The 23,197-nt window shown below is 42.0% G+C and overlaps 1 protein-coding gene across 1 annotated transcript in view; it reads left to right on the forward strand.

Annotated features, from left to right (window-relative positions):
• The first annotated feature begins 1,879 nt into the window (after positions 1–1,879).
• Ccdc150 (coiled-coil domain containing 150) overlaps positions 1,880–23,197 on the forward strand; it is a 90,530-nt gene continuing 69,212 nt past the window's right edge. Inside the window, exons 1-5 of the mRNA XM_021199047.1 lie at positions 1,880–2,076; positions 12,742–12,905; positions 16,225–16,445; positions 16,549–16,727; positions 18,636–18,704. Of these exons, the coding sequence (XP_021054706.1) occupies positions 2,020–2,076; positions 12,742–12,905; positions 16,225–16,445; positions 16,549–16,727; positions 18,636–18,704 (690 nt within the window). The 5' untranslated portion in view covers positions 1,880–2,019. The remainder of the gene's footprint in view (positions 2,077–12,741; positions 12,906–16,224; positions 16,446–16,548; positions 16,728–18,635; positions 18,705–23,197) is intronic.

A 23,197-nucleotide genomic window follows, 5' to 3' on the forward strand; every position in this document is an offset into this window, starting at 1 on the left:
AAGTCTACTTAAGGGGAAACAAAATACACAGCAACTACAAAAATTACAGCAATCCTTTCTAAGGGAAGGAAACAGTGTCTTAGAAGAGATAAGTCTGCTAGATTGACAAGACAAAAAAGGGAGGCCAAGCTCCCTCTACTCTCAGGCCTGCATTCTGGGACTAGAGACAGAGAAGGCTAGTGGGTAAGTTGAAACCATAAGCAGTTTGAGCTTCATCCTGTTCAGTAAAGGAATGTTAGCTGAATAAGTGGAATTCTTAGATGGTGTTAAGTGGAGACTGAGGTGACAACATTTACTTTTTAAAAAGATCTCTAAAGTAAATATAAAAGGATACACTAAAAGAACAGGTAGGAGGCAATTTCAGTGTTGCAGTGAGAGACTACATGGTTACATGAGGAATGCCTATGGTTTCCATGAATAAAATGACCTTGTTTTATGAATGAAGTCAACATTTTAAAATTAGTTGAAAATTAGGAGGGAGATAAAAAATAAAGTGTGTCTAGTCTCTTCAAAGACAACATTAGGAGCAGAGTATGGCAATATATGTTTGAAACTATCATTCAGGAGGTTGAAACAGGAGAATTTTCTTGAGTTTAAGGCCAACCTAGACTATATTAACATGACTCTCAAAAAGTAAAAACCCAACAAACAAACAAATAAACAAAAATATCTGCCCAAACCACAAAATTAGATGTTGAATGTGATGAATATTCAAATAAAGAGAAACCGAAGCTCTAGCTGATAAATTTATCTAAAATATTGAAAATTTTACATCCATTTCTCCGACTTTGCAATTGTTTCACTTAAATTCTTACTTGCCAGGTGATGGACACAAGAAGTGAAAGGCACCGAATTTATTCAATTTAACTCTCTGACTACTGCCTAATCAGGAGACTTGAGAACGTGAAATTTCTCATCTCACCAAGCCTGAGGCTTTTCTGTGGAGTGCATACATGTGTCCTTCATCTGTTCCACAGAAAAATCTTGGTCATTGGAAGTGAAAACATATATACACTGAAAAATACCAGCTTTTTTGTGCACTAATGCATTTTCATTTTTATGTTTAAAGTTTTATTTGAACAAAGGCATTTCTTTTCATGGGTCATTCACAGTATTATGAATGTCTTAACAGCTGTGGCTTGATGGGCAGGTAACCTCCCCAGCTCAGGAGGCCCCAGTCATCAAAAGATTCAGAATAGCATTTCTGTCAAGACACCTGGTAAGTGACAACTCTCAGACTTGACTAGGTTTATTAGGTTCATTCCCTCAGTCAGAAGGAAGAACTGTTAATTGCCCTGTGTGGGGCACCAACTGTTTGGTCCTGTGCCCTGAACCTCAGGTGAAGTTGAATACCACTTTCTTCACTATAGAAGGGTTTTCACCAAGTGTAAACACTTTTAAGGCAAAACTGAGCAACTTGACACCTTTTTTCTCCTTCCCCGGCTTTTCCCTTCTTTCCCTTCCTTCCTCCCTTTCCTCCGGCTTCATTTACCTGTCAACAAGGAACCAAAAATCTATGCTGAAGAGACAGAAGACAAGAGAGTAGCTTTTGTGTGGCTTACTCTCTACCTGATCATCATGAAAGAGGACCGAGTGGATTCTTTTGACAAGAACGAGCTTATTTTTTTACATTCGTGCGCTCATTAACAAAATATTTGTTAGTTTCTCATAGTTCAGATGTTATTCTCCAACAACTGAAAACATCTGATCTTGACCTCTTCTTGCTTCCTGCAGGGAGTGCCTAGTAATTAGGGCAAAGCCAACACAAGCGAGGAAAGGGCAGCAACTACGTTTCCCAGCGTGCTCTGCTGGGAGCACAATGGAGCTTGGCGTCATCCGGGTCACGTGATCTTGCGTTTCCCCGAGCGCTGAGGGATTCCGGCCAGGGTCCCTCCCCAAGCGGAGGGCCCTGCTGGGCCGGGAAAACTACACTTCCCGGCATGCCTCACCTCGGGTGCGCCTGCGTGCCGGAGCAACCCTGCTGGCGAGCGGGTTGGTTTAAAGAGCTGTTTTAGTTCCATGGAAACAAACTTGCTAGCCGGAGGACCGATCTACGGGCTGGTGGATGAATCAGGGGTGAGGCTGCGGGACCCAGACAGGAAAGTGAGGTGGGCGGCTTAGGGGGAGAGACCACGCCTCAGAACAAGGTTCCTTTCCCTCCCAGCCCGAGTCCAGTCCCGCCCTCGAGACCTGTGAAAACAAGCCAGGTTAAGTTGGCCTCGGTTGGACCCCAGCCGCTGAGACCTCTACTTTAGTTGCTGTTCCCCATTTAGGTATACAGTTAGTTGAAGGTTCCTGGGGAAGGCTTTTTCAACCTTAAGGCATGGTTTTCTGCCACTTGTTATCCTCCGTGGTTTGCTTCCTGGACGTGAGGCGTATTCATTTGTATTTGTACACTGTTTTCTTGCTTGTGCTGAGCTAGATCTTTGTTAAGCATTGTCGTCTTTGGCACCCACAACAGCCAAGATACTATGCTAGGCTCAACAACAACAACAAAAGGATTGTAACCTTACTTGAATCGACGTGGGACAAACACAGATTCTTGGGGTTTTGTTGGTTGGTTGGTCGGTTTGTGGACTTCTCCCGTGCTAGGGAATTATACACAGGGAGAAATAAAGGGCTATTTTAAACCAGCTGTTTCCGGGCACCATTTGGGACATAACACACACCCGTTTCCTACCTCTGATAGAAATCGCATGCTCCATGACAGTAAGATCCATTCTGATGCCCACAGCAGCTATCTAGAAACCCTTTAGAGACATGAATACAAATGTGGTGTCAGTCTATGCTACAAATGCCATAGTACAGTTAATGCCAGTAATCCCTTTTGCAAAGGACTTGGTCCATGGTTTGATGGAGACAGCAGGCACTTCACCTGCATAGGACTAAATTCTATTTTGCAACCTGAAGAGAAAGAACTGAAGTCAGAAGGTAGAAAGAAACATACAAGACCTAAGATGGGAGGAACCGGGGCTATAGCACAGTGGAGTGCCTGCCAAGACCATTTGGTAGTGTGTGCCTTGGGAGGTAGAGAGCTGAGGAGTTTAAAGTCATCCTCACACCTAGTTTAAGGGAAGCTTGGGCTACACAAGACCCTACCTCAAACCTAAAATAGGTAAATAAATTAATAAACCTTAATGAGATGTGTTTATGTATTCCTTCCTTAGCAGACCCTTCCTGGTAAGCTCATCTGTTTTTTTGTTTTGTTTTGTTTTTGATTTTTTTTTTTTTTGAGGTCCTAGAAAGGCAGCTTTTTTCTTTTGCTGCCTCCTTTCTCCCTTTTTCTGGTTCTGACACCAGCCAAAAAAATCTGCCCTTTACACTGGGCATTTTCATAGTCTCTGAAGAGGCCTTACTCCAGCGACCTGTGTAACTCCTTGTGCACTCCTGTGGGTGGATGGGCTTGTCTTCTGTCTTTACTTTTTGCCTCAGAAGCATAGCTTTCTCTTTCTCCCTCTCCCTCCCCTCCCCCCCCACCCTGTTTCTTTTTCCTTCTTCTCTTCCCTTTTCTTCCTTTCTCTTCCCCTCTGTGTATGTGTGTGTGCACTCGAATGCACAGGTGTATATGTCTTTGTGTCTGTATTTGTTTGTGTCTACATGCAGGTCTTTCCTGATCACACCTTACCTTATTTTGAGATGAGACCTCTCGCTAAGCCTGGAGCTTACGAATTTGACCCGCATAAGCTATGGCATAGTGAAACCAGCAAACTGGGCCACTTTGTGGCAAATATATGTATTTTCCACATAAATGACCATTTTTTTCAGAAAGCTATTTATAGATTCAATGAAATCCCAACCAAAATCCCCATCTCACTCTTCTCAGAAATAGAAGGGGAAAAAAAAAACTATTCTAAAACTCATATAGAATCACAAATGATCCCAGAGAACCAAAACAATCCTAAGCAAAAGAGAACAATGCTGGAGGGTAACAGATGTTAAGATTCATTACATAGCTGTGGTAATAAAAACAATAGGGTACTGGTATAAAAACTGACACAGAAGAACCAAACACGAGTACACAGCATTTCAGGCACTTAGTGCTTTACAAAGATGCTAAAAGCGTATGCTGGTGAAAAAGCAACATCTTCATCTTCAACAAACAGTGCAAGCATGAAGTTAAACCTGGACCTATCACTCTCGGTGCTGGGAACTGGACTCAGGTTGTCCAGAGGAGCAGCCAGTGCTCTTAACCACTCAGCCATCTATTTGACACCCAGTCTATATTCTATTTCTTGAGATGCCTACACTTGTGGTGGTCATTTAAATTTGTGTGTGTATGTGTGTATAGACATATATATGTATATACATATGTATGTTACATTTTTGTTTATATTCATAGATGTTCTAGCTTGGTTTTGTTTTGTTTTTGTCTACTTGACACTATAGTCATCTTAGAGGAGGGAACCTCAATTGAAAAAACATGCCTCCATAAGATCAGGCAGTAGGTAAGCCTGTACATCATGTTTTTAAGTCATGGTTAATGTGGAATGCCCAGCCCATGGTGGGTGGGACTATCCTGCTTAGTCATCCTGGGCTCTATAACCAGGCTGAGCAAACCATGATGAACAAGCCAGTCAGCAGCACCCCTCATGGCCTCTGCATCAGCTCCTGCCCTGCTTAAGTTCCTCTCATGGCTTTCAGTGTGAACTATTACATAAAAGTGTGACCAGGAATAAACCTCTCCCTCCCCACATTGCTTCTGGTCATGGTGCTTTGATGCAGTGATAGCAATCCTAAGATAACAGCATTAAAAATAGTGACAATAAAATGAATGGAAGTAAAAATTACTCCACAATTATCAAATAAGTATAGTTCTGTGTTTAGGGGTAATATTTTGAAAGACATTCTAGGCTAGTAACTTCCAGGAAACACACACACACACACACACACACTCACACACACAGCCCAATATCATAACCAATGTATTAGCAAAAGCGAAATGCATTTGAAAGGGGAACTCTTACTTCTGTGGACATAGACTCCATTCCCACACTGAATAATAGCTGTATCCATTTACTACCAGTTTAAATGAAAGATATCATCTGGTGTTATAACCAACAGAAAGTGGTTTCATTAGAAACACGTAATTGCCTCACATATCTAACAACTATTTTCTGAATGTTCATTGCCAACGAGATGTGCTATAAGCACAAGGGAGGACACAGGGACCAGACAAAAATCCCTGACCCTACAGAGCTTGTCTGTCAGCTGAACCATGACAGTAAAATTCAGTTTGTTCTTGAGAAAAGAAAAGAACGCATGGGGTGGAAATGGAAGCAACTTACGCAGGCTGTGAACGCCATGTGAACACTACTGTAACCGTTCTGGTTTTCCCAAGTGACCAATCACAGCATCAGAGATTGCTGTGACATAACTTTAACTTCATCGGGCGGGCCACCCTATCCCAGATGATACAAGCACAGGGGTAAACGTAGGAAGACCAGTTTGGAAGCTATTTGATAATCTAGACAAAAGCCTAGGCAGCTGCCTGGAAGCAGGCGATAGGTGGGATAGCACCACATGACAGATCCAGACATGTTTCTGCTCTGCTGCTGGGTTAGATATGAGCAATAACAAAAAAGAAGCAGCCAACTTAAGCTAGCGCTTTACTCCCTCAATATGTATAAATTATATATTTTGGGTTGTCTTTCCTCAGTGTGTGTGTGTGTGTGTGTATATGTGTGTGTGTGTGTGTGTGTGTGTGTGTGTGTCTTTTAACAGGTTTAAAGTTTTCATTATATAGATGCTTCCCTTCTGTTTTAATTAGAGTTTTATTGCTGTGAAGAGAGATACCATGACCATAGCAATTCTTATAAAGGAAAACATTTAGTTGGGGTCTGTCTTACAGTTTCATGATGCCCATTATCATGGTAGGAAGCATGGCAGCACCCAGACAAACATGGTTCTGGGAGATGGAGCTAAGAGTTCTACCTCTTGATGTGTAGGCAGCAGAAGGAGACTGTGTGCCACACTTGGCCTTACTGGAGCCGAGGAGACCTCAAAGCCTGCCCCCACAGTGACGCACTTCCTCCCACAAGACCACACCTGCCTCAACAAAGCCACACATCTTTGTAGTGCCACATCATATGGGCCAGGCATTCAAACACATGAATCTATAGGGTCATACCGATCCAAATCACTATAGCTTCCTTGGTTAGGTTTATTCCTACATACAGTATTTTCTTTGAGTACATTGTGAATGAGAATGTATGTCTGTGTTACATAGAAAAGCTATTTATTCATGGAAGTCGATTGTGTATTCTACCATGTTGCAGATCACCATGCTCCCGTATGCTAGACCTCTTCATAAAGATTTTTTGATGCATCCTAAGATGTTGTCTATTTTAGAAAAGCTCCTATGCACTACTGAATGGAATGTGTACTCTTTGATGTTTGACTAGAATACACTGTTAGTTATTTCGTCCACTTGATATATGTTTAATTTTGATGTTTTTCTGTTTATTTTTTGTCAGATGAATTGTCTATTGGAGAAAGTGGGATATTGAAATCATCTACTATTAATCATGTTAATCTATGTCTTTAAATCCAGTAGTAGTTTTTTTTTCCTTTTTAACAAATTTAGGTGTTCTGGAATTTGGTACATGTATGTTTAGGATAGTAATTTTCTTCTTGGTTAATTCTTCCCTTGATTAGAATGAAGTGTCCCTTTTAATCTCTTTTGATTAGTTTCAGTTTGAAGTCTATTTTGTCAGATGTTAGGGCAGCGACGCTTGCTTGCTGAAGTTCTTTCACCTTAATTTCATTGATCTTTCTCTTGGTATTTTATTTAGATTCCTTGAATTGCCTGATGAAGTTGAAATTATGATTGTTTTTCTAAGTTCTGTGTCCTGGAGTTCATCTAGGTGGTTCTCTTTGGGTTGGTGGGAGTTTTAGAGAAGATGCTGGCTTGATCCTTTACATTGTTTGTATTCTTATGAGGAGATCTGGCATATTGGTTGTTCTGAGTTTGTTGTGGACAGGGCAGGTTGGGGAAGCAGTGTAGGTGTGGGGGCACATTGGGTCTAGAGGTTGGAAATGGCTTGAGATGGAAGTCTGGTAGGCAGAGGGGATTGGACAGTATACACTCCTTGATCTGTCTGGGCAGAAAGGTTGGATATGTGTGAGAAGTCCTATTGTTTGGGAACCCTGGGCCAAGCAGAGAGTTTCTTTGCAATGAAAGCTAGACTAGGCTGGTACACGGGTTGTAGGCCAGGCTAAATGGGTGAATAGTTAGATTAAGGTGAAGCAAGGGAGGTGGAACCCAGGGTATACCCTGGAGGAGAATGTGGGAGATCTGGACACCGAGTCTAGTTCTATCATCTATATATAAATAAATGTGACTAAACAGTATAGTTTTAATTTTTCCTAGTTTTCAGTTTGTAGCATAGAATCCTGAATATATATCTATATATGATATATTTTTTCTACCCCTTCACTCAATATTGTTCATGATTTGGCTATGACTGTAGTGCATTCTTTTACTGTTGTATGGTATCCTTTTGCACAATCCTGGACACTTGAGTAATTATAGTTTAGAACTATTATAAATAATGTTTCTATTAACATGCTTTTACAAATAGCCTGGTATACATATGAAGAGTGAATGAGTTGTTTGTTTTAAATAAAAGGTTATACCAGTTTTTATTATCGCTACTGTCAAACATCACTTTTAAAATTAAAGCAGTGTTTATTCTGTGCTCCTTTGCAGAAGCAATGAGACATAGATGTGCCAAAGGTACTTTCTTTTTTGCTGGAATATTAGTAATTAAGATTCTTTGCTTGTAAGATTTTCTCTCTTTGCCTGAGCTATAGAGCTATGAGTCAGAGGCTACACCGCAGGGCCTGGACTGTGGGAGTGTGTTAGCATTTTGCTGCTCCTGTTTCAGGCTTATCAGATCTGGAGGAGAGGGATGAGCGAGAAACTGACTTTAAAGCTCCACAGCTCCACTTCAGCAGACACATTTGCATCCCGAGTCTTCATCTTACACTTCCTGTCTGTAACAGCCACCCAGTTACTGAGGGCTATCCTAGGTCACTGAGGAGGCTGGCCTCTTACTGCTCAGCCATGCCTACACTGTGGTTGCTTACAAGGGCTCTCCTAAGCTTGACATTATTTTTTGTTTCCCCATGGTGAGATAAGGCACAACTGAACATAGATTGTATTGTTGAATTTGATCTTGTACCCCGTGGCCCCTTGGTCATTGTCCACCACTACCTCTTCTGTTTTATTTTATAATAAACTCTACCTCTCTTCACTGTGTTCTGTATTTCTTGTCTGAACTCTCTTGGTGGAGATCACAAGGTCTGGGAGCTGAGGGTAGGCCTGAGAGGGATTCCGGTCATGCAGCTGTGGTTTTGTTTACCTCTTCCTTCTATAACCACAATACCAGAGTTGGTGTTGCCTATCGTCAGGTATGCCAGTGAGCAGGAACAGGAATTTAGTATTTGAGCTGTCCTTTGTTCAGAGAGTCAGCAATCTGAGGAGACAGAGGGTTAACACCTTCTCCAAATCTACTTTTTCCTTCTCATCTGCAGCTAAAGCCCTTTCTAGGAAATGAAAAAGAGAGTCAGTAATTCCAAAGTTGAGTCTTTTCTAAGTGGCTAGTGGCGATCCTTGCATCTAAGATAAGTGCTTATACGTCCTTACAGTCTCTTTCCCATTTACCTCATTATTGCCCCTGTGCAACAAACCAGATTTGCATGCATCAAGGCCATCGAATCTCACCTTCCTGAAACCTTTAAAAGTATGCATGAGTTTCCTTTCTACAAATGTTCCCTTATAGAGAATACGAAAGTGTCACTATCCCTCCTTGCTGTCCTTTTTCTCTTGTACCTGCTATTGCTGGAGACATAGTAACATGGAATGCCATTGACAGCCGAGGAGAGACCCCTGTGTGTGCTGAAGGTAGCAGGTCAAGTAGACTGGGCTCCCCAAGCCTTGAGGAACCCAGCTGACTATATCATAAGCCCACAGCTTCCAGGCACAGGTGTGTAGGATTTGGTGTCTGTCTTGGTGGATTTTGGCTTAGGTCTGATACAATTGGTTTTCTATTTTTCCTAATGTTTCCCATTTCAGAATAGGAATAGTTATTCTGTGAAATTCTGTGTTGGAAGTTACAACTTGTTTTGCTGTTAAAGGAACTCACAGTTAAGATAAGAGACCTTGGACTTTTAAAGTTAGACTGAATGAATTTTATACTATAAAATGGTCATGATCTTTATGAAGTCAGGGTTAGAAGGTTATAACTTCAAAGTGCTGTTTTGTTTTTTTTTTTTTTGGTTTTTCGAGACAGGGTTTCTCTGTATAGCTCTGGCTGTCCTGGAACTCACTTGGTAGACCAGGCTAGCCTCGAACTCAGAAATCCGCCTGCCTCTGCCTCCCGAGTGCTGGGATTAAAGGCCTGCGCCACCAGGCCCGGCCAAAGTGCTGTTTTAGTCTCCAATTGAAGAGGATGGAATTATGATGGTTAGTGTTACTAACTTGACAGAATCTAGAATAACCTACAAGATGGTCCCTTGAGCCATGTTCATAGGTCATTCTCTAAATTAAGATTGGATGGGTGGCACCATTCCATGACAGGAGATTTGGACTCTATAAAATGGAGAAAGTAAGCTTAGCAATAGTTGGGTTTCTTATTCTCTGTGACAATGGATATAATATTACCAGCTGTTTTAAGCTTCTCCTGTGTTGAGTTCCCTGCTATAGTGGATTGTACCTTGAACTGTGAAAGAAAGTAAATAAACCCTTTCCCCACTAAGTTGTCTGTGTCAGAGTATTTTCCTCATAGCAACAGGATCAAAAACTAAGATGCTGGTGAGCTACATCTTTGTATGTAAGTACTTCATGGTGAGCCATGTCTCCGCTTATATGTAAGTGCTGCATGGTGAGGCACATCTTTGCTTGTATGTATGTATATATGTATGTATGTATGTATGTACTATATGTATGGCTGTCTTAGTTACTTTATAACTGTGACTAAATACCATCAACGACAAAGAAAAAAATATTTAACCTGGGGGTTAGAGATCATGACCCTTATGTTGGGGAGCATGAGAGGCTCATGATGCTGGAGCAGGAGCTGAGAGCTCACATCTCCATCCACAAGCTGGAGACAGAGGGCTAACTCTGGAAAGATTTTTGAAATCTCGAAGCCCACTTCAGTGACACAAGTTATCTAACAAAGCTACACCTCCTAATATTTCCTAAATAGTTCCACCAGCTGGGGACCAAGCTTTCAGACATATGAGCCTATGGAGGCCATTCTCATTCAATTCTCCACAATGGCTGACTGCAGGAGAACCTTGAAAACTTGGTCTTACATGGGAGAAGGATGTGATGGTGGCTATTATTTCTGTATTTAATTAGAAAACCAAAAGTCTTCCCAGACTCTCCTTTGTTCCTTTCTGCCTGATGCCTTTTTGGCTAGTATGCATCTCCTAGATGTGCCACCTGCAGAGGATGCTGGATCCTTCCTCTCCAGCATCTTGTCCATAGAAGGCAAAGGAATCAGTGGTGTCTGCACAGCCTCGTTAAACACTTGTTCTCTACTTTTTCTCCTCCCCTACTTCCAACTTTGCAAACACACTATTAGCAGTTGACACAAATAGAATGGCAATAACTGTTATTTCTCCACTGCGCTGCTCCATTTTCTTTCCATGTAGCTTAGACTGCTGTAGACCTGTATTTTGGCAGCGGAACCAGTTATGGGGGGTTAGTTTGAGGGCTTTCCTTCTTGTTACACAAGAAATACCACACTGAGTAATATAGTAGCATGGGCAGGAATCTCCTTAACCTGTTTTTGTTTTGTTTTTTGTTTTTCCTTCTTCCAGGGATGCATGTTATAGTGGATAGACTGAGAATATATGGGCTCAGAGGCCCATACATTTGAATGCTTGCTTCTCAGTTGGTGGAACTGCTTGAGAAGGATTAGGAGGTATGGCCTTATTTGAGGAAGTGTGTCGCTGAGGGCAGGCTTTGAGATTCCAAAAGCCCACATTATCCCTACTTAGCTTGTTCTTTCTGCCTCATGGTTGTTGTCTCAACATGTAAATTCTCAGCTACTGCTCAAATGTTCTGCCTGCCTGTCTGTCTGTCTGCCTGCCTGCCTGCCTGCCTGCTGCCACATTCCCTACCATGATGGTTATGGGTTCTAACCCTCTGAAACTGTAAGCTGCACATAAACTCTTCTATAAATTGCCTTGCTCATGGTGTTTTTCACAGCAATAAAAAAGTAAGACATACGTCCAGATACTCCATTAACATCTGCCCATGTCTTTTGGTTTTGTTTTGTTTTGTTTTTCTTTACAAATTGAAGGCATAAAAAAGAGTGAGTAGATACGAGCTTCTTTACTTTGTGCCCATCGTCCGGAGAGACAGGACAGTAGACAGTGATTAAGTCTCCTCTTTCTTAGGCCATGGTGCTCTCTGTACTGTGCAGTGACTGCCACATCTCCACTCACTGACTCCCACCAACAATTCAGTGGGTTTTTGTGGTTATTGTTGTATGTTTGTTGTAGCAGAGTCTCATGCAGGACAGGCTGGCCTTAGATGTATTATGTAGCCAAGTGTGGCCTTGAACTTCTGACACTCCTGCCTTTACCTTCCAAGCCCTGGCCATGCCAGGTTTATGCAGTGCTGGTGACTGAACAGGGCTACATGTAAACACTACCAACTAAACTGTATCTCCATCCCTCAAACATCCTAGTAGCATACCAGTTCTTTGCACACATTTTTGGACCTTGGACGTAGGTCAAGGGAGGAAAACAGAAAGCCTGCTAATGCGGACATTCTCTTTCTCCACTGGCTGACCACGGTGTTATGAGCTACTCTGCTCTACAGCACCCTTTTCATGATGCTGGACTGAAGCCTCTTAGTTTGTGAGACACAGTACCACCTTTTAAGCTTTTCTCCGTTACTTGTTGCAGCAACAAAAAGTCTAAGAAAACCCCTTAGGATTGAAGGATTTATTGTATCTCCTGTTTTCATAGTTTTGGGTCTATGGTCACTTGGCCCAGTCACCCTTGTCCCATGGCCAAAGCAGAACATCGTAGCAGGATATCAGAGTACCACTACTGGCTGGTAAACAGAGGGCGTCTAGGAAAGTGGTACCCTTTACACACATGCACACAATGTTCTACTTCTGCGTCTAATGAGGTTTTATCCCTAATGAGCTCATTTAGTGTAAATTCATCAAACGTTAGCCCTGTGATGAAGTTAGTATACTTCTTAATAATTGGATCCACAATGCTGTTTACCAAGACTTCAGCATCAGCCTTTGGAGTGTACTTAATAAACTATGTATGACATTATAATGGAGAGGTGGTACAAATGCTCTCTCAGAAGTCTTAGGTCCCTATGATGTGATTACAAATAGCAAATAGGATATACTAGATTATAATGTGATAACAGAGTATTCAGTAGTCCTTAACAACGTATCACATCTACATAGGTTTACTATTTACTCAACTGTTTGTCATGGATGTTCCATGTCATTGTCACTCTGGGACCGTGACCTGTGGAACAAATCTATCTGGAATTTCACTTATCTCAGAAGAGGGAAAAGAAGATGGTTAATGACAAGTTAGCTTTTAAAGCTTCTGCCTATATTTGAGCAAATCAGGACCTACATCCATTTTCTAGTAAATAAGACAGGATGTGTAATCCTCTCAAAGGAAGGGCCAGTGACTGTTTTGAACAATGTGAGAACCTCCTATGCTAACATTGTAACCTTCTGATCTTAGGTGCATATGGAAACTACAGTGTGCAGACCAGTCCTGTCTCCAACCCACATCAATGCAACAGCTTCTGAAACATTCACAGTACTTCAGCAGAAGATGAGAATAGTTGAGGAACAAACCAGCTCTCTGAGAAATGACCTAATAATGCTAGGATACGGTGACGGACGGTAACAGAGAAAACTTAACTAGAGTGCTGCAGAATTTTAGTTTAATGCTAGTAAAAAGCAGATGAGATAGATACCTTTGGAAAATAGGTTTCCATATGAACTTTGACACCAGTGTATTTTTAGATAGAGTATCACAGTGGTTCTGTGATAGGGTATGTGGCTTAATTACTTTTTTGTTGTTTTGCAACTTATAAGGGCTTATTTGGTGTTTACTGTTCTAAGGGATATGAGTTCATGATGTTGGGGTGGACATAGAAGGAAACAGCAGTTAGGAGCTCACATCTTGATCAGCAACCAGGAAACAGAGAAGATAATAGGAGTGGCAGGAGTCTCTGGAAATCTCAAAGCCCACTCTCAGTGACACACTTCCTCCAGCAAGTCCACACTTCTAAACCTCCCCAAACAGGGCTATCAACTGGGGGTCAAGTACTCAAATGCCTAAAACTTATGGGGATACCTCATTCAAACCACCACTGTAAGTTAGCTAGATCTTTGTTGCTACTACAAAGATACCCTCGAGGACATCTTAAGGAGGAAGGATTTATGTTTGGTTCTCCAGTTCAGAAGTTGGGGTCTTAGTCCTGTGGACCTGAAGTGAAGCGGAACATCATGACAGAGAAGACTTGGTGGATAGAACTGCAACCTCCTGGCAGCCATAAAGAGCAAAGTTAGGAGAGTGGGGGAAGATGCCTTCACTGAGCCTTTGAGGAACACTGTATACAAACCATAGCATGTCGCCATGGCCACTATTTTAGATCTTATTAGGAAATCAGAGGAAAAACTGAAATTGAAATAATTCATGCCATTAATTTGGCCTTGATTTTTCCCTATCATGGTTATTATAAATTAAGAGGAAGGTTTGAAGTCCTTAACTATTTCACAGTTTAGAATCAGATACTCAAACCGAACTGTTTTTCACACCTGTATCACAAATTTTTTTGTTTGCTTGTTTTAAAGTTTGTTGGTTTGTTAATAGTAAGGGAAATACATGATTTTGCAGCCAATATGGAGTTTATTGGTGTGGTTTGTTTTAGAGAGGTCTTATATATTTTCTGAGTGTCTCAAATAAAAAACATTATAGTAGTCTAGTTGTTTTTGTAGGATCCATAAATTATCTTTAAGCATTTAAAGATTAAACTTGGTATAAATGCTCAGTATTTTGATAAGATAATGAGAATTTTAATTAGTTTGCTTAAAATTTTCTTAAAATATGAATATATTACTTCTATGCAAACTTTAATTCCTACATTGCTACTTAAAAGTAATGTTCACCATGTTTTATGTATCATGTCTTGTGTTGATTGACATAAAAGGTTTTTATTTTTTAACTTCAGATTAAAAAAACAACTAAAGGGATGGGAAATGGCTCAGTATAAACTGCTTGCCATGCAGGTCTGAGGGCCTGAGTTCAGACCCCAAGGACCAACACCCACATACACACTCTGCAACCCCTACAAAGCTGGGCATATCCGTGCTTGTACCTTTGTACTGGGGAGGTGGAGGCAGGAGGATTACCAGCCAGTTAGTGTAGCCTAATTGATGAGATAAAATTTCAGTGAGAGATGTCGTCTCAAAAAGTAAGATCGAGCTTGAAGAAGTCAGCCAGTGTCCACCCCTTGCCTGTGCCAATGCCTTTCCACTCCTGTTGGGGTTGTAGATGCATGCTGCTGCTTTTTGTGAGCGTGCTGGGAATCTGAGCTCAGCACTCGATTCCTTCTGCTTACATGGCAGCACTCGGCTGACGGAGCTATCTCCCTAGACATTTCTTAACTGTCCTCTACACATAAGTATCTCTAGCAAAACTGGGCAGTTAAATTTCTTCTCTGATGTCAATGTCTTTTGTTTTTGTTGTTTCCCAGTTTCTCTGACTAGGGCTTCTCTGTTCAATGCTCCTTATGAAATTAGACATCTTAGCCTTTACTTCATACCTTAGAGGAATGTCACTTTTTGCAGTTATGATATTAACTTTGGTTCTGTTGTGTGCGTGTCCTTTACTGTGTTGAGGAACATTCCTCCTATATGTAGTTTGTTGGCAGCTTTTTAATGAAAGGATGTTGGATTTGTCAATTTTTTTCTGCATTTATTGGAACAGTCGTATGACTTTTGCTTTTCAGGGCTTTGTAACAGATAAAGGACAGGCCATCTAGGTGCATCTGGAAAGGTTGGGATGTTAGGTTCCTGTTCCAGTTCTTCTGTCCTCAGGGCAAAGCTGAAAGCCTGTTGTCTGCACTAACTGGCCAGAGGATCTGTGTCTAAAGTGTCTGCTCTCATTTACACTGCACCTCTGACCCTGGAAAATAGCTGTTGGAGGTGGGCTCATAATGCCCACCTCTTTATTATTGGTTGTTTAGAGACATTCAGACATGCGGAATCCCATCAAGCCCAGAGCTAGGTGGTCAAAGAGCTAGTCCTTCATGTAGAATCTGTAGAGGGCAGGGCATTCAACTTTAGAAGAACTTCAGAAAGACTCTTAGACCTGGGATTGACAGCAGAGAGGGTAAAGATGACCCCGGAAGGGCTATGCTCCCGCCAGGCATGGGAGTTCTATTTTTGTGATCTACAGACTCTCAAGTGGCCTTTCCTTTCCATTTGAATGCATCCTTCATTAGTTTAGTTTAGTTAATTGGTAGTTGTAGGATAAGCTGGAGAGAAGGCTTGGGGTGTGCTGAGTACCTTTTTCAACTGCTAGAGCCCCGTTTGCTTGTCTACTTAACTTGTCAGCAGCAGTAGGAGAGGACCCTAGCAAACTCCTTTTAGGGAGAAACTGAGAGCTTTTAAATTTAAGCCTGTTATCTTTCTTATTCCTGGGAATCAAGTCTTAGGAAGTGTTTGCAGATTTATACAACTGTCATATTGTTCTGTGGTCTAGGGGCATGTATCCTCCCACTCCCTTTTGTTCCTATGGCCAGGAGATTAAGAGCACAAACCTTTGGCTTAAGTTAAGGTGATGTACTGCTTCTATCCTTAGGGAAAATTCAGAAGTTGAAGATTTTGTCCTGGTTGTCCGGCGCATGCCCTGAGTAGAGATGGAATCTGACTGTGCCTCAGTTTTGTCCGTGAACCGAGCACGGATTTTCAGTTGCATAGTGGAAGAGTCTCACCTTGTTCTGGACACTCTCTTAGAAAGAACTGATCTGCGTTCCAGGACTTATTTGGTGCATTCCTGTCTAGAGGAGTCGTGATCCTTTTGAGCCTTGTGTCCCACCAATGTTGTTGCTGTTACTTGCTATTCTAATTGGAAAGTTGACATTGGCACAAAGACTGGCTTACCACAGTAGAAATTCCATTATGTAATATTGGTTTTGGGTACTTTTTTCAGAGGTCAATTAGAAACTTCAAACTATTTAGAAGACCCTGCCAACCAGAAAGCCATTAGTCCTATCCCAAATGAAATAATTTGTCCAGAAAGCCCAGGTAATTTGTGGAGGAACTATGAATTTCTGGTAAATCGAATGTGCTATTTGGAGAACCTCATCCAGTCCTTGAAGATGAACATCTTTCACCTACAAACTGAAAAGGAATTGAATCCACAGAAAACAGGTGTGCATGGAGAGGCCTGTGGAGGCTCTGCTTCTGTGTGGGTGCTTGGTGGGCCTGTGAATCTGTGCTTCATTCACCTTTCTGCCTTCTGTGCTGTGCATAGCTTTTCTGAACGATCAGCTGAATATAATACAGGGGGAGCATTCCAAGGACCTGAAGCTGTTGCAACTTGAAGTGATGAATTTGCGCCAGCAATTGAAAGTTGTCAAGGAGGAAGAAGACAAGGCACAGGACGAAGTGCAAAGATTGACTGCCACTCTGGAAATCGCCACGGAGACAAAGGTTCGTGATCAGTGTTCTGTAGTGCATTGTCCCTGATCTATCTCGACTAGAAGAGACAATAGTCCCATAAAACTGAGTCACAGATGGGTGGTGTTGATATTAGATTCTTGACATTTGAAGCTTGTCTGCCCAGATAACCTCCACTAGTGTGTGTTGTCAGTTGTAGTTCACAGACTCCTTGCTGTGTATAAAAGATAGTGAGCATCTAGACTCTGCCCTCTTTAAGAGCTACACTGTAGTTGGGAGGTCAAGGCGTAACATAAGTTAAAGAGGAAAAAGCCAAAGTAGAAAGCAGAGAACAGTAATTGCACAGGAAGAATGTTCAGGCACACTTGAGAAGAGACGAACCCCCAGCCAATATAGATCTGAAGGTGAAGACCCTAAGGGCATTTTAGGGAGTACACTCCCAGGCAGGCAGCAAAGAAGCCACATTGCTTAGAAAGGAAACCAGCAGCATTGTCCTGTCGCCGGGGACCAGGCGAGCTAATAGGTGATCAGGTTATTCTGCAAGTCCTTAGGAAGCAGCGTAATAGTAAAGCAGTCTATTTTAGAGTAATGGAACTGAGAGGTTTCTAGTCCAAGATCATCACAGGCTTGTCCTCTTCCTGTAACTCAGATTTTTCTGCTTGGTAACATTGGGTTAAATGTATAAACTCTAGCTTTATTGGAGTGAGAGTTAATTTTTGGGAAATAAGCTGAGTATTAGCTAATACATTATAGAGCATCTAAAAATCAAGAATAATCAATACCTTGTATCATTCAGTAGGGAATGATAAAGAATTTTAATACAAAATGACAAGAGGGAAAACTAACTAGATGTTACTATATATTAACTGAGGGAAGAGGAGATTGGAAACCAAGAAACCAATTAGGGATCTTTGTGCTGAGTAATGATTCTGCATGGGTCAGAGCTAGAATTGTAGCTATTGAAAGGTAAAAGAATATTCTAGATAGCCTTTTATTGATATTCTAGAATATGGTATAGGATCTAAACTGAAGGTACGAAAGAAGGCAACCATGACTTGAGCCTTTATATCTAGGATTGTGGGGCCATTAATAATAATTAAAAAGAGTAAATAATGAAAGCCTTTTTTTTCATTCTGATTTCCTAAGCATGAATACTATTTGAAATTGGTAGTGATGGTACATGCCTTCTTAGGTACATCCCAGCACTTAAGAAGCAGCCATATATCTCTATGCCTGGTTTACATAGTAAGTTCCAGGCTAGACAAGGCTACATAGTCACACACACACACACACACACACACACACACACACACACACACACACACGAGATGGCTCAGTGGTTAAGGGTCCTCGTGCTTTTGCAGAGGACCCAGGTTTGATTTCCAGTGCCCACATGGCAGCTCACAACTATCTATGACTCCAGTTCTAGGGGATCTAACACCTTCTTCAGGCCTCTGTGGACACCAGGCATATACACAGTACACATATATACATGCATGCCAAATACTCATACACATGAAAATAAATCTTAAAAAAAAAAATAGGAATATGGACTGTGCAAGTGTGAGGACTGGAGTTTGATTCCCCACGACCCACGTGAATCGTAAACAAGCAAGGCATCCCAGGCCCTCAGAACATAATCCCTGGAGCAAACGGACTAACTAGACCAGCAGGTTAAAGGATGTTCATGGGAGAGATCCTTAATGAATAAGGCAGAGAGCAATGCAGGAAGACACCCGCTATCAGCTTCTGGCCTCCACATGCATATGCACACATGTACACACATACCTGTGATGTGATGTGATTGTGTGTGTGTGTGTGTGTGTGTGTGTGTGTGTATGCATTTATACACTGCCAGGGAAAAAGGCTGACATGATCCTCCTAGAGACAGTTTCTTCCTGTGACTTCAGGTTATTAGGTCTTTCCTCATTCTCTTTTTAGAAGAAAGCAGCTGTTATTGAGGAGGAGCTAAAGACCACAAAGCGTAAAATGAACCTTAAAATTCAAGAGGTAAGAGAAAAGACAGATGTTGAAGGGGGTGTTGCAATTGCAGAGCAAAGTTGAGAAAGTAAAGAATGAAAGAATTCTTTGAAAAGGAAGTCATGTCATGTATGAACACTTAAACCATGCAACTTGTAACTAAAGTAAGAGTACTGCCCTCAGTTGCTAAAGCTCTTCTTATGTGTCAAAACTGCCATAAAGATGGAAAAAACCCAACCACAACAACAGAATAAGCCCTGCTGAGCCAGTAGAGAACCAGGTAACCCATAATGTGGCTCATAGGCTGTTAGTGAGCGCCTTCCCCTTTGTGTGACATTGTATTAGAAAGGCATGTTAAAATGAAGTCTACACTTCTTATTTTACCTTGAGACCTTCATGTCGACTTAGGTGTTTGGAGTTCTGGAAGGAGTGGCTATTAGAAGCTGTCAGATTAGTTATGGGTCTGTGTTAACTGTCATCTACTCCAGAACAGACAGAAGCTTCCCTAATGGAGTTGCAGAGATGCACTGGTCTGGGAGTATAAGGAAAAGTCACTAGCACTCAGTTTAATACCTTTCCCCTTTATCTCCAGGTAAGAGTAGTTCTTCGTTATGACCTGACTTGCCTCAGGTTCTTGGTCCCAGGGATGGTGCCAAACATGGGTTCTGTCTTGTGTAGTGGACCTTTTTTTTTTTTTTTTTTTTAATTGTTTGTTTGTTTGTTTTAAATTCCAGATTTTATTCCCCTTCTGTCCCATCCTCTGACTGTTCCACATCCTTCACCCCCTACCCCACCAAATCTCTAAACTCCCTGGGGCCTCCAGTCTCTTGAGGGTTAGATGCATCCTCCCTGATAGAACACAGACCTGGCAGTCTTCTGCTGTATGTGTGTTGGGGCCTCATATCAGCTGTGTATGCTGCCTGGTTGGTGGTCCAGTGTTTGAGAGATCTTGGGTGTCCAGGTTAATTGAGACTCCTGGTCCTCCTACAGGCTCACCCTCCTCCTCAGCTTCTTCCAGCCTTTCCCTAATTCAACAATAGGGGTCAGGAGCTTCTGTCCATTGGTTGGGTGCAAATATCTGCATCTGACTCTTTCAGCTGCTTGTTGGGTCTTTCGGAGGACAGTCATGATAAGTTCCTTTTTGTGAGCACTCCATAGCCTTAATAATAATGTCAGGCCTAGGGATCTCCCCTTGAGCTGAATCCTACTTTGGGTCTGTCACTGGACCTTCTTTTCCTCAGGACCTTCTCCATTTCCATCCCAGCAGTTCTTTCAGACAGGGTCAGAGTTTTGACTGTGGGATGGCAACCCCGTCCCTTGTTTGATGCCCTGACTTTCTGCTGGAGGTGAGCTCTGCAAGTTCCCTCTCCCCACTGTAGGGCATTTCATCTAAGGTCCCTCCCTTTGATGCCTGAGAGTCTCTCACCTTCCAGGACTCTGGTACTGTCTGGGGGTCCCCCCAACCTCCTACCTCCCGAGGTTGCCTGTTTCTATTCTTTCTGCTGGCCCTCAGGGCCTTAGTCCTTTTCCCTCACTCAGTACCAGGTCAGGTTCCCCACTTCCTCCTACTCCTCCCCCCCCCATCCACTTTCCCTCCCAGGTCTCTCCCTTCTTTCCCCCCTTGTGGTTGCTTTCTTCTCCCTCCCAAGTGGGACTGAGGCATCCTCACTTGGGCACTTCAGCTTGTTGACCTTTTTGAGTTCTGTGGACTGTATCTTGGATATTCTGTATTTTGGGGATGGGGTGAGTACATACCATGCATGTCCTGGTTCTGAGTTACCTCACTCAGGATGAGATTTTCTAGTTCTATCCATTTGCCTGCAAAACTCAGGATGTCCTCATTCATAATAGCTGAGATTGTGTAAATGAACCACATTTTCTGTATCCACTCTTCTGTGGTAGGACACCTGGGTTGTTTCCAGCTTCTGGCTATCACAAATTATGGACATAGTGGAACACATGCCCCTGTTGCATGGAGGGGTGTCTTTTGCATATATTCCCAAGAGTGGTATTGCTGAGTCTTCAGGTGGATCTATTTTCAATTTTCTGAGAAACCTCCAGATTTATTTCTAGAGTGGCTGTACCAATTTGCAATCCCACCAACAGTGGAAGAGCGTTCCTCTTTCTCCACATCCTCTCCAACATGTGCTGATGCCTGAGGTTTTGATCTTAGCCAGTCTAATTGGAGTAAGGTGGAATCTCAGGATCGTTTTGATATGCATTTCTCTGATCACTAAGGACTTTGAACATTTCTTTAGCTGCTTCTCGGCCTTTTGAGATTCCTCTGTTATGAATTCTCGGCTTACCCTATTTTTTGATTTGGTTGTTTGGTTTTTTTAGTGATTAGCTTCTTGAGTTCTTTATATAGTTTGGATATTATATCCCATCTATCAGATGTGGGGTTAGTGAAGCTTTTTTTCCCAATCTGTAGGTTGCCGATTTGTCTTATTGGCTGTGTCCTTTTTAGGCCTTTAGTACAATCAAAAAGTGGTTGGTTATTCCTGTGACATTTGTGCCACTTTTTCACTGGTGAGTATATCTTCATAAACAGACCATTATTGTAGCTCAGGTTTAGAGCTGGCTGAGGTCAATGTCCTCCAGTCGAATGTATAGTACCTTACAGCACTATGACAGCTAGCCAAAAGGGAAGAAGCTTCAACATCAGTACCAGTTTCATTTCTTCATGTTCTATGACCCAAGCAAGCATGTGGGGTCTTCATCAATAGGGTCTTACAGTGAAGTTAAGGAGAGTTACCAAGAACAGTGGTAATAACTATAGTATTTGATGTGGAAGGTATATTTATAGGACATCATTGGCTAACAACTCCAATAGAGGCAACCCATTCCTGACACTGAACTTTTTGTTAGCCTATGGTGTCTAGTGTATCATTGTTACTCTGTTACAGGGTTACTCCATTTAAGTTCCTTTGACTTAAGTGTATGTGTTTCATGAGCTAGTAAGCAGTTGGCCTGTCTCCAGCCCGACGGACAGGCTGTGAACGCATACTTTACTTTTAGCCTGGTCCTGTGTCACCCACACTGGCTCTGCCTCCCCAGAACTCTGAAACAGCTCTTTCCTCCCTGTGGCTGGCTGCCCCAAACCCAATCAACAGTCCCTGATTTCCAAGGCTAGCTAAGGTGCACTTCTCACAAACCCACTCTCTGCTGCCCCCTGTGGGTAGCTGTCACAAATCCCTGTAACCCAGTAAAATCAAAACTCTAGAGGCTTGTAATTTTATCAGTCAGATTTATATCAGTAAATTCTCAACCCACAAAACACCCACACAATGAACTCAGAGCCCATTGATATTGATATAAACTTCCCACCTATACTGGACAAATTGTCCTGTAATTATCCATCCCTTATATGATACTCATAGCTACCTGTGGCTATTTAAAGCCACATGGAATATAGTTCGTTTTTTATCTTCCTCCATCTTCCTTCCTTCTCCCTGTGTCTCCCTATCTCTCCTGTATTTAAAACTCTCAGCCTGCCTTCTTTATCCACTGCCCAGTCACAGGCTCTAGCCTTATCTTGTGTCTGCCCTCACCTGCATTTAGACAGCAATCCACATGTATACTTACATTTCTGCAGTAGTAGCTTCTCATATGATTTTTTTTCAGAAAGTCTTTAGTATGATAGATGGTATTTAACACAGAAACCTACAATTAATTAAAGTACAGAGAATAGGAAATACTTCTACACTGTAGTCATCTACTGCCTCTAACTTTTAGGATCTTTCCATCCCCTTTTTTGTGATGAACCCTGAAGTTTTGAAGGAGGGTGTGCGCTGCAGACCCTTACAGGTCAAAAACTACATTTAGCTTTATTAGGAACTACCAACCCACCTGACAATGTAAAAAGACCATTAGTGCATTTCTACCATTGAAGAGGAAGAGTCTTTGTTGCTGCACATTCTCTTCAGCGTTTGGTGTCAGCATCTTGAATTTTTGACATTCTAATGGGTGTGTACTTTACCTTGTACTTTGGATGCCCTAATGATACACAATGTGAGGATCTTTCCATATGCTTATTTTCTTGTCTATATCTTCTTTAGTGAAATATATTTTAGATTATGTTCTTTTTAGTTTTGAGTTTATTACTTTGTATATTTTGGGTCTGTTTTGAAGCTATCACATAAAGATTCATGTGCTAACAGCTAGATCCCTAGTAGTCTTGGTCAGAACTTTTAAGAGGTGGGAGGCCTACTGGAAGGTGCTGATTCATTGAGGGTAATCACCCTTGGAAAGGATTGGTGCAGTTCCTATGAAAGTGGAGTTGTTATAAAAAGGAGTAAGTCTGGCTCCTGAATGAGTGACTTTTCGTCTTACCTGCGTGATATCGCCATGGTGAAGCTTACCTGCGTGATATCGCCATGGTGAAGCTTACCTGCGTGATATCGCCATGGTGAAGCTTACCTGCGTGATATGGCCATGGTGAAGCTTACCTGCTTGATATCGCCATGGTGAAGCTTACCTGCGTGATATCGCCGTGGTGAAGCTTACCTGTGAGATATCGCCAT

This window comes from Mus pahari, chromosome 5, assembly GCF_900095145.1.
Source record: "Mus pahari chromosome 5, PAHARI_EIJ_v1.1, whole genome shotgun sequence".
In the NCBI taxonomy this organism is placed as follows: Eukaryota; Metazoa; Chordata; class Mammalia; order Rodentia; family Muridae; genus Mus; species Mus pahari.